At 42.4% G+C, this 12,681-nt stretch overlaps 1 protein-coding gene across 3 annotated transcripts in view; it reads right to left on the reverse strand.

Moving 5' to 3' along the window:
- SLC2A12 (solute carrier family 2 member 12) overlaps positions 1–12,681 on the reverse strand; it is a 55,871-nt gene that overhangs the window by 26,667 nt on the left and 16,523 nt on the right. For 2 of the 3 annotated variants that reach the window (XM_045805506.2, XM_045805505.2), the window contains exon 2: positions 9,160–10,491. In XM_045805506.2, coding sequence (XP_045661462.2) covers positions 9,160–10,491 — 1,332 coding nt within the window. Of the gene's footprint in view, positions 1–7,458; positions 8,324–9,159; positions 10,492–12,681 lie in introns of those variants that run through there. The other variant, XM_087865502.1, reaches the window with a different exon arrangement.

A 12,681-nucleotide genomic window follows, 5' to 3' on the forward strand; every position in this document is an offset into this window, starting at 1 on the left:
TATACAGATTGCCTCACTTGACCCCCCCATTACACTGTGAGGTAGACAGTGTTGCCCCATTTTCTAGATAAGGAAACTGAAAACTCAAAAGAGGAATTCACTTGCCCAAAGTTGTACACCCTGGAGCTGAGGTTCAAGGCCAGGCAGCCAGATGCCAAAGCCTGATTGGAATTCAAACACTCCGTGCCACAGCTTCAACAGGCTTTCTAACTGTGCTCTAAACCTTCCAGCTCATGTCCCCTCAAGGCCACTTGACTGGCCATCATCCCTGCTTAAAACACCCTGCTCCCAGGACTTCACTCTGCTTTCTTCATACAAGCCATGGCCCAATGTCACCACCCTGGAAGGACCTTCTGTGACCATTCGACCTCCTCCACACGTGCCCCTTCATTTATCTTTCCCGTTGTCTCTTTGTCACTCTTACCTCCACCTAGATTTGAGCACTTCTCTCCTCCTGACACTGTATTGTACGTGTATTCATGTTTTGCTTCTTGCCTGTTCCAACCACTGGCACCGTGAAAGCAAGTTGCGGACCTCGCTCACCAGTCCCCGCATAGCCACAGGGAACACTGACTGGTGCTGGGACCTCGTGGGTGAGCAATACACACACGTTGCATCACCGAGTGAGTGAATGAATCCCCACCACTTCCTCCCTCTCTCCTCTCCTCTTCGTCACCCCAAGTGGCTTTCTTGCTGGAACTCCTGCCTATTTGGTGGAAGAGCTTTGGGGGAGGTGATTTGGCGGCTCCTGTCACTCAGTCTGCAGTGTGAGGTTCTGCTTGAATGAGCGAATACAAAGGTGGTTAAAGGATAACCATGACAGTCTCATTACCGAAGTTAACATGTGACGTTGGACAAATTCCTTCCATCTGTTTTTGTGAAGAGATACTAGTCATGAGATGGAAGAGGAGGCTGATTAATTAATTCATGCACATAGGAACGTTTGGATTTTGAAAAGCCCTAATCATTGTGAAAACAATAGCCACAGACATTTTTCTACGTTACAGTGGCTATCTTAAGGAGGGCTGGGTTTCTATGCAAATATCACCTTGGATGAACTCATGAGAGAATAATCGCATGCCTTGGGTTTGGGCTCCCCTGTGCTTTACTTTCGAAGCATGAGGAGAAGAGAACTCTCCATGTGGCTCCATGTCCTCATAGTGTCAAGAATCTTGGGCTCTACCCTTAAGTTTGAACCATGATGGACAAATATTCGGCTATTAAAAGGAGCTAAGAGATGATAGGGGCACCGGTTAAGATTTTGAACATATTTTAAAGTGAAAATGAGGTATGGAAAGTCAAATATTTAATAAAGTTCTCTAATAAAAGCATGGAGTCTCTATCCTGATTTCATTCGATGGAGGAGTTTCTGTATTAGTTACTGGAAAATGGAAGGCACAGGCTCTTAACCTCTTCAGGCCATGGAACTTCAGCAAGCTGGTGAAGACTATGGATTCCTTTGAATAACATTTTAAATGCATAAAATAAAATATGTAAGATTACTTGGTGCCAACCAAATTCATGGCCCCTCCTGAATTTAGATTCTAGGGCAACCCTATTATTTTACAATTAGAAAACAGAGGACCAGAAAGTAAAATGATGTAGGGCATATGCTTTAACCTAAAAATAGAAACACTTTTTTTTGGCTGAAGAAACTATGTTGTGATCTAATACAATTAAGGAATGTTCGTTCTAAGCCAACCCGTATTTAAGAAGGTTTAATAAAAATGGTTTTAGTCCTGCTTTCAATTTTACCTTAGAAAAACAAGGACTTTTCCCTTTATACCACTGTTTATGCAAAGGATTTGCGTCTGTTACAAGCAATAAACGCTCTAAATGAAATACCTGGGCAATAATCACATCAGGTTAATAAGTTTTATAATGCATTCACGATCTGGTATGAAAACCTTGCATCTAATAAAAACCTTCTTTAAACTCCAACTGGCTTCTGCGGTTTATACCAACGCACTAGAATACAATTTTGGTGATTGAACTGGAATTCCTAGGATATATTTTCTTTACAAAAGAAAAACTACAACATAAATACAGACATAAACGACTGACTCTTGGCAAGAAAAACATGGACAATTACCAGATCCCTTCTAAAAACTCTAGGAGAATCAACAGCCCTAAACCACGGGTGTGAAATAATAACTGTTCTCTTCAGAAGGGAAGATTCAGGGTTCTGTCTCAGACGGCATGCCTCCCAGCCTCACATGTGAATACCCAGCTCTTTAGGCTTATTTATTTTACTCAACACGTGCTTATATGGCACTTCTTAGGGCCAGTCCTTAAGGACTTTATTACGAGCTGACTTACTCCTCACAATGCTAAGAGATAACTATTAATTGTATCCACATTTGTAAGTGATAAAAGATGAGGCACAGAGAAGTTCACTAATTTCCCTAAGGTTGCACAGCCGGCAAGTGGCAGAGTTGAGATTCGACTCTGGCCAGTGCCATATTTCAAAGTCCATGCCTTCCCTTTTCTAAAATATCAAACCCATACCTTGTTACCTACATATAACCCAGCTCAGTCCTTGGAACTGCAATTATAAATCGGAGAAACCATGAGATGAAGGGTCGTTTCTTTTGCCCATACCCAAACCTCCTTCAACCATGAGATTCTTCATCTCATTAGCAAAAAGAGCTCTGTTCTCCCCACAGCAGGAAAAAGCAGGGGTGTCCGAGACAAAGCCAGATCTACTTTTAGATACTCTGAGTTCGAAATTCCCAAATAACTCCTCACGACTTCACAAAGAAAAGCCCTATTTCTGAGCATGCCAAACTTCCCTACGTCTTATCTTATAGGCAAAACCAGAAAGAGATTTTTGGAACTATGACCAAGTGATGGATTGTTCTGCAAAAAGCCTCGGGCCAGTGACTAGCAGGGACAGAATTTCCAGCTTACGTGGCGCTTGGCCTGCCCTGGAGACAGCTTGACACATATAAAAAACATACTTTCAGATCTTTCTTATATTTGTATCTCATCTTTAAACGGCTTCTTCCCCAACCTCCCTCTTAGAAACACAAATGTATTCCTTCATAGTTTCCAAACAGACTTACGCAATGCTCACTCAGAGGGGGAGAAGGAAAAAAATATGAGCGGTCATTTCTTCCCTCAAAGAGCTTATTCTAATAACTATATTTGGTCAATAAACCAAAACAATAACACACAGAAGCAATACACGTCATCATTTAGGACTAATTCGTGTTATCACACCCACTGTGACTTCTGCTCCCACCGTAGGCGACAACATCCCAAACACTTGTATCAGCTCACGGGACACTCACTACACCTGTGAGATCGAACAAGCATTGTTATGCCCAATTCATAGATGAGAAACAGCTTCAGAGATGATTGATAAGTTAAAGATCACACGGCCAGTAGGCAGAATAGCTGGAATCGGAAGAACCCGGCCTTTCTGATTTTAAATTCAGGCTCTTTGTTGCCCAGACCTGAACTATGCTACACTAGAAATACTTCGTAGTTCATAGAAATAGAGACCTCGAAGAAACAGGGTGCATTCATACAGGAGATTAAGACTTTCACTAAGCTTTAAAGATAGGAGGGGTTCAGGCCGAGTAGAAGGGAAGGAAAAGGGCCTCCAGGGCCTGTGTCTCTGGAGCGGGCTGTGGAGCACGGGAGACAGAGCAGCGCAGGGAGGGCTACACGTGGGCAGGGGGCGTCCCTCACCTCTCAGCCCATGAGGCGTCTGTATGTACTTCTGCGTGAGTGGTGGACCCAGAGCACCAAGCCACTGACTACAAGGTAAATGGTGTCCCCCGAGTTGTGCAGGCACCCAGACAGAGCTGGGTAAGATGATGACGGGCCCTGAAAATCACAACATCTTTCCCTCAGAGAGGAGTCAGACAGTAGTAGAAAGAGGATGGAATGAGGCTCCAGAGGCCTGGGGTTCTAGTCCTAAATCTGTGTGACCTCCACCTCTTGGACTTCTTTCTCTTCTACAAAAGTAATATGGTGGGCTAGATCATTTCTCATCTTCACTTCATCTTGAAAGGTATTTGACTTCTCTGATTTCATAGAAAGTAGGAAGCCATGGAAGATTCGTGATCCATGCTGACATGAGCAACACGGTAATAAAGGTGCCCTCCTATGAAGGATGGGTAGGCGTGGGAAGAGTCTGCAGCCTAAGAGAACTACAGGAAAGGTCTTCCAGGAATCTAGACATGAGCTCATAAGGGGTGGACTGGGATGGCAGAAACAGGAAGGAAAAGATAAACACAGGAGCCATTTGTGAGGGGAAATGCAAGAGCGTTTGGTCATTGACTGGATTGAGAAAAGGCCCCAGAGCTCAGATTGAATGACAGCATGGGACGTTCCCCTGGCATAAGGGAGAAAAGAATTCAGCATTGGGCTTCTTGCATTGGGCTGATAGTGAAGCATAAAAGTGGAAAAATCCAGTACTCATTAGGAGAAAAGGAACTAGAAGCCATATGACACGATAGAACTAGAGATAAATGAGAGTCATCAGCTCAAGGGAGATCATGAACACCCCTGAGAAAATAAATGTGGAAGCTTTTCCAATGCATTAGCAGAAGAGTGGTTTTTGGTTTTATAGCTAAAGAAACAAAAGCCAAGAGACATTAATTTAATGACCTCATCTCTTTTCAGAAATAGATGGAATGGAAGCTAGTCATACAGTTTAACAATTAATGTTTTAATTAAAAGAAATAAATATCTATCACAGCATTTGATGAGAGCATTCAGGGCCCTTGACCTTCTGGAATTTTTTTTTTCATATTCATATCTATTCTTTCTGCGCCCAGAGTTTATTACCCTGGCGGTTCTGTACTGTGTCCATTTAGCAGAGCTGGGACTACGTTTTCCAGAGTTCCCTCCCCTGTGTAGTTTTCAGTAAGGGCTGGCCTGAAGATAAATTTGCAGGAGACTTGGAAGGCCAAAGTGACTCATCAGCCCTGTGCTGGGTCCTAGACATCACTGCAGTTTGTCACGTTGCTGTGACCTGCTGCCTCTCCTTGCTGGTCTGGAGAAGCAGCCAGTGCGCGGGTCCCCTCCTCAAGCCTCTCCTACTACTAGACCAGGCCCACAGTGAGGGCTCTATAGAGAAGGACACCTGTTTTTCTGAATGTGGCCAGTGTCATCAGTGTTGATCTGGTGAGAGACAGATGCGAGCTCCAATCGCTTTTCACAGATTCCAGTTTGCCCTGGCTTTGAGTCCAGCTTTTCTTCCCCGGCCCTGCTGACCTGCAGAGACTGCAGGCCACAGCCAGATGCGGAGACAACAGGCTTCCACAGGCTTCTTCACCAGCTTCTCTTTGTGGCCCCGAGGAGTGACTTTCTCCGTTTCCTCTCACCGCCGCCTTTGCTTTCTCAGTGTCTTCCACAACTGTGTGAAGTGCAACCCTTGTAAGAAATTCCTTGTCCCCTATCCCTCACTGTGGTTCCACTTCCCTGATAGAATTGCTCACACTGCCTTATTATCCAGGCCTTTCTATACCCAGCCTCCCTTTAATTGATAGTACTTTGTGCTTTTCACTTATTCTCAAGGGACCATTGGCTATCAGAAAAAGGTGATGAAATTTTAAAATGCATCTTAGTATTTTTAAAGAGTCATCATGATAGACTGAGGACCAATATGAAAGCACTGGCTACAGGGAGATTTGGGAATACTATCTATTGGCTTCTGACACCTGACCCTGGAAGCCTCCATAGCACCCAAAACTACCCAGTTGCTAAGTGAGAGAGAAACAAACTCCCACCTTATTTCAGCCACTGTTATTTTGGTCTCTGTTATGGCTGAGTTTGAATTCTAACCAAATACACATTAAACATTATCTTAATCACATTCAGTTATTCAAGTAAGAGCACATCAAGACTTATCATTATCCTCCCTCTGTTATCCTGTAGCTCAGCCTTATAAATGGACATGCTTGCTTACTGAGCAGAGCTTCAGAAAAAGAGAGACTGTCTCTCTATCTTGCATAAAATGCAGAGTGACCCATTTAATAGCTTTCTGTGATGGACAGTGATCTACTATTTCCATTCATTCTTACTTCTAATGTATCTTCATGGCAGACTAAATTGAAAGGAATTGACATTTATTTACAAGACCAACACTGGACTATCTTTTCTTGTCTTGGACTAGGCATTACCACTGAATTTCAGAAGACCAGAGGTATTTTCAATTATTTGAGAAAGTCACTTAGCCTGTCTGAAATATAGTGCCACCATTTATAAAATTTGGTGAATACTCTTTCTTCACAGGCTTGTCGTGAAGGTAAAATGAAATACTCCAAAGTATGTAAAGTCTTCCTATTACGTATTTGACATTATTGGTGTCAATGAATATTAGTAAAATCTAAAGCCCTAATTACATTTTGAAAGAATTAGTATAGAATACTCTTCAAAGAATCCTAAAAGGCAAGTAACAAACAGCCCCCAATAATTTCTTTCAAAATCAAACTAAGTTTCCTGAAATGGGGAATTCTTGCTCTAATACAATAACATATCAGATGATATGCTAGTGACTGCGAATGGGCTGCGCTTTTCGAAGTTACCCAAAAACTAAAGAGAGAAGGGTAGTATGAGCCGGGGAAAACTCTGACCATGAATAGGGGGGTTCTAGGAGTTTAAGATTAACGTCTCGGATATAATATGTGCCATGTCACAATCTCTGTTAACCTGAAAGTTTCTCTGACTTAAAACAAAGAAAGCATCCTTTTCTTTTTGCTAAGCTTTCCTTAGATTCTTAGTTGATTCTTGATATTTCAAAAGATTAGATCAAAAAAATTGATGTGAAAAATATTTTTAGCTTTATGTGACTCCATAGGAAAAAAAAAGATGTTGGCAAAAGAAATCAGTGAGGACAATATGTTTATCGTATGAACAAAACTGACTGTACTTATTAATATAGAAAAGTTCGCAAAGAAGGTTAAGTTGTTCCTTGGTACAAAATAACACTCGTATCTTGCTATTCTGGTGGACTTTAGAATCTCTAAAAATAAAAGTAGAAGATGCTTTCTCAAATGTCATTAGCTTTACATATAAGAGTAACCATGTAAGTATTTTCTGGACAATTCATATGTTGAAGTCCTAATTACCAATGTGATATTTGGAGGTAGGGCCTGTAGGAGGTAATTAAGTCATCAGGTAGAGCCCTCTGATGGGATTAGTGCCCTTATGAGAAGAGACATAATAAAGCCACCTAGCTCTCTCTCTCTCCATTCCTCCGCCATGTGAGGACACACTAAGAAAGTGGTGACCATCTGCAAACCAGGAGGGGGGTGCTCACCAACCACCAAATCTGCCAGCACCTTGATTTTGGACTTGCCAGCCTCTAGCCTGTGAGTAAGAAATCTTTGTTGTCTAAGACATCCGGCCTTTGGTGATATGTTATAGTAACCCACACTAAGACAAATGTCTCCCAGGTACACACCCAAGATGATTGAATCCTGAAATAATAGTAGAAACCTGTTTCTAGGAAACTGTTTATTAATAATATTTACCATTGTTAAGTCTTAACAAGGAGGGCCAGGGTTCAGAAACAAGTCAGAGAGATCAGAGGCTGATGGTATTGTAGTCCTTACTCTACCTGTCCATCCACAGTTTTTTATAAGCAAATCTGTCTACTCCTAGTGCCAGAGGAAAGGCCAGCTCTGGTCATCCACAGTTTGGACCATGTGGCCTAGAGGCGTCCCTGAACAACCACTTATGACTCTGCATAGCAAAGAGAAGTCAATCAGATTCCTTCTCTCATTCTGGAAGTTGAAAGAGTCAATACCCAGAGACTGATCTCACTTAGAAGTGGGAGTAGACTGCACGGTAAGGAAACAGAGCTGCAGTAGAGGCCATAACAGCCATCTGCAAAGCCAGTTATTCGTGAATTGAGATTAAGCAGGCCAAACCTGCTTGTTGCTGACCAGAAAGAAGCAGACACAGGAAATATAGCTCAGTTAATTCAGACATAATCTTCTTGAAGACAGGGACAGTGTCTGTCTTGTTCATTACTGTTTCCCCAACATCTAGCATAGCTCTTTGTTATTGAAAAAAATGGCCACTTGATGCATATCACCTGAATGAATAGCTAATGACTTAACAGTAGATCACCAAAGCAAGCCTAAAGTGACTTTTTTTTCTAGAAACACTGTTAGTTCCTGGCACCAGAAAACTAAATTTGTCCACGAGATTCCTTCTCCTTCAACATAACTCATGTCTTCTCATGTTCCAAGCTCCACTACGTCCTTTTATTTGAGCACATTTGTTTGGTCCTTGATCCTTGTAAACAACAACAAGACTTTGTGTGAGAGAGGAAGGAAGAAACGGAGACGGGGAGAGCAGTCTGAGAGAGAGAGAGAATGAGAGAGAGGTGTAAGAGTTGAGGCTGGGAGAGAGACTACACTTTACTTCCCTAAAGAGAGATTTAGACTGGGTGAGAAGCTGAAAGACATGGAACTGCAACAAACAACCTGTTCTAGAAACCTCTAGAAAGTTTGCTCAAGAGAAGTATTTAAGCTTCGTCCTTGGAGTAGACTAGCTATATAAAATAAGACAACTATATAAAATAAGCTATCTCCCTGTAAATTGTTTATATTGTATTGAATGGGAGTAACTTGACTCCCATTTTCCTGCTTAATGTGGAAAGTGCTCAGGGATGTAACTCGGATGATAAAATATATGGTACTTAAAGGAATAATCCACCCTCCTTCCCAACTCATCACTTCCTGTTCTTCATTATTACTGAATGCCTCCACTAGTGTGTCTTTAAGAAAATCTAAATGCTTGATTTTTTTTCTTCCATTTATGAAGAAGTCAAGAATGATATGGAAGAGAATGTTATCCCAGTAAACTGCTTTCATAAAACAATATGTTCTCTTGGGCAAAACATATCTTTCGAGGTCTGTTTATCCCCAATCAATCGCTGTTAAATTATCCTCATGTGACAGATAATGGAAAACTAATCCTTCTGTTGAATACCAGCCCTGCACATTTCAGAAAGGAAGTATGAGCTAAGCATACTTTCCACATTAGTAGAAACATCAGGTGGCCAGTATTATCCCATCTTACTTCTAGTAGTTTTATGTAAAAAGTACCACAGCCATAAGATGCTCTGATGGTCAAAAGCAGTATGTTAACATTCATAAGGGCAAAGGAAGGAATAAAAAATAAAATACTTACTTGGTCCTAGACCAATTGAAAAAGCAGCAACATAAACAAGCAAGCTGGCTAAGGAAAGCCATTTCAAGAAAGCTGGGACGTCTGCAGGGTCTGTGACTATCTGGTATTCAGCTTGGCTCAGTCCAGCATTTGGTAAGGTCGTCACCCCTCTCTTATCCATGTCATTTTTCGTGGGCATTAAGGAGTTTCTGGTGTTGGCAGTGATCCCCTTAAAGCGCTCTCTGAGAGTGTCATCACTGACTGACAGGTTTCCTGGCCCATAAAACACAGACTCATCCAATGACTGGTTGATGGGGCTATGGCTTCTGCAGATATTGGTGAAGTTCATGGGGATGTTGAGATTCACGATGCCCATGGTCACCAGTGAAGCTGCCATCACTGAGGAGCCAACACAGAGGAAGGTTTTGCTCCCAACGTGGTCCACAAGAAGAGTGGCAGGGATGGTGCTGATGACCTTGACAACTCCGACCCCCGTGGAGGCAAGGCTGGCTGCCTCATTGCTTTGGAAGCCAACAGACTTCAAAACAGTTGATGCATAGAATAATATGTTTGGCTGACCGGTGACTTGGACAAAAAATACCAGTGTCAGGCCTATCATTACCCGGGTCCTCATGTTGTCCTTTGATCGAAACAGATCCCCAAAACTGTACTGATATTCATCTTTCAGGGAAGATTTTATCCCAGTGAGCTCCTCCGTTGTGTCCGAGATGGCTCTCAACCTTCTGAGAACCTTGCTAGCAGCTTCCTCGTGTCCTTTCATCACCAGAAACCGGGGACTTGGAGGAAGAAAATACATTGCAATTGCTTGCAAAACTCCCAAGGGAATAACAAGACCAAACATGTATTTCCAGCCCTGGGAAACATTAGCAAACGCGTAATTTGAAATGTAGGCGAAAAGTATGCCAATGACAATCATCAGCTCATTCAGGGACACAAGAAGACCTCTTCTGTGTTGTGGAGCGATCTCTGCGATGTAAACACACGTGGCAATTGAAGAGAGCGAAATGGAAACCCCTATAGCAATGCGGCCTACGATGAGAACCGCGTAAGATAGACTGAGTATCAAGACTAGGCTTCCGAGTCCAAGGAGGCAGGATGACAAGATGATGGCAGACCTTCTTCCATACCTGTCAATCAGGACCCCTCCAGTGAGGGACGCCAGCAAGGCCCCGATGAGGAGGGAGCTCACAACCATTTCCTGCTCGTGGCAGGTTAGGGCTAATAAGGTTCTTATCTGAAGAAGGGCCCCAGAGATGAGCCCAAGTTCATAACCCACTAGGAGGCCGCTGACAGCAGCAGTGACAGATGACAGGAGAGTAAACATGCCGCAACCTACGGGCAGAGAGAAGAGACAGAGAGGTCAGTTCTGCACTGTTATATAAATAACTTTATGTCTGAATGGAGACTTAACCTTGTATAAGTAAGTTTTTCAGAGCCCTGACTATAAGCACACACATAAATATAGTAAAGTAATATATTAACAAAAATGATTAGATGTAAAAGGAAATATCCTGTTTCTTTCATTTTTGGGAGGAGAGGGTGGAGACATGGAGGAAGTCACTTCCTTTTATTTGTGATGCTGATGTTGTTTTTAGTTACTAGCAGACAGCTATGAGAGATAAGCAGATGACAGATGATGAAGACTGAACAAACAAGAACACTGTTTAGTTCCTGCTTTGGCGTTGGATCCGAAATTCAGACAGCCGGGTTCCTCGGGTCCCGCTGCAGGCTGTTCTCTAAGGGCAAACCTTTGAGGCAGAGTAGAGAGGGCAGAAGTCTCAAGAAGTGCTACAGGCTTCCCCTTGTGTAGCCTGGGCTGAAATGAAGCACAGCCTCCAGGAACCCTGCCCTCATATGTCCTTGGCCACATCCGGCCACAGTTGGCTCTTGCTGAAACCTATGAGGGTATTGGGTGTGTGTGTGTCTGTGTGTCAGTGTGCTCATGTGTGCCTTAACAAAGTTAAGGTTGTACCAGATGGAAGGAAGAAAGAAATGGAAGCAGGGGAGGGACATCCCACCAACATCCATTACTTGCTCCGAGGAAGGAGGCAGGGGAATGGAATGTGGGGGGAAGAAGAACAAAAGAGACTTCATATTGTTTTATTATTTTAATGTGAAAAACTGAGGAAAAATAGCAAAATGTTAACAGTCATTAATTTTCAGAAGTAGGTATGTGGACGTTTTTGTATATTTGTAACTTGTCAAAACAGAAAAGAAACAAAACAAAAACTAATCAAGGGAAGAGCATTGCAGGCACAGGAAACAATAGTTTGCAAGGTGTGACACAGGAAAGCATGTATTTGGAACTGCTGGACAGCCAGTACATCATATGTGGGACGCATCAGCTTGGAGAGCTGAATAGGATCCACTAAATTTGGATAGAGATAGAGGGGACACTTCAAACAGGGCCCTGCAAGTCAGTGACAACTTTTTATGGTTTTCCGAGTCTAAAGGGGTCAATGCACACTAAACGGTATGGGGGCACTGACACCAAGTTTCTTGCTGCTGGGTGCAGACTGGTTCTTCCAGGAGCAAGACTGATATCAGGGAGGAGTATGTTGCCTTAGAGTTAACAAGAGATATTTGTAGCTTAGACTTGCATGTTCAGAGTAGACCTGGAGACAAAGAGACAGATTCAAGGGAATTTGGAGGTAATAACGACTACACTTGTTCATGAATTGGAATTAGAAGGTGAAGAGGTGGGTCAGAACCCTAGATGGCTCCATGGTTTGAGCCATTGGTTGGGTGATTTCACAATGTTCAATACCCTGTTTACGGGCCTATATATTGTTCAGGGCAATATACTTACTGAAGGAGGCCTGAGAAGAGAACTGGTTATGACTGAGGGTAAAAGGAAGAGTAGAAATCAGAAGTTCTGTTTTATATTTACTGAAATGTTTTAGTTGTTTTATCTATAAGAACTTCGGTTAAAAATGTCAATTCAGACTAATATACAGATTTGAAGCTTAAAAGGTAAGTCAAGGCTGGAGATACGTTTTTGGGATTCAGCAGCATGTATCTAGGATTTAAAGTCATGGGAATGAATGAGATCACTTAGGGAGATCAACAGAGGAACAGGAGAAACAGGAATAGGACTGGGGCCTAGGGAATGCCAACATTTAAAAGAGGAGACAACAGCAAGGAGATGGAGAAGAAAAGAACTGAGATGTGTATAGAATGGACTAGAAATGTGTGTGGACACACATTCATCACAGGCTAAGCGAGGGCTATTTAACCCTACCATTGCAGGGGGTTAAAAAATGCTGTTCAGCTCTAGGAAAAGAAGCAGATCAAATAAAGTTGGTCTGAATCTCTTCCCATCAGAAATAGCCAAGGCATTTTCCATCTCCAGGATCCTGGGACATAGGTGACTTCAAAAAATAAATCTAAAAAGGATTAAATAGTTAGATGGAGGAACAAATAAAAATGCAATAATCCACAGTAATATAAAATTAATTCATGAGCACAGTGAACACAAACCATTAAATTGAAATTAAATCAGTAATTTATCTAGCTAATCAG

The sequence above is a fragment of the Ursus americanus genome, chromosome 11 (assembly GCF_024610735.1).
Source record: "Ursus americanus isolate L20-20 chromosome 11, mUrsAme1.1.p, whole genome shotgun sequence".
Lineage (NCBI taxonomy): Eukaryota > Metazoa > Chordata > Mammalia > Carnivora > Ursidae > Ursus > Ursus americanus.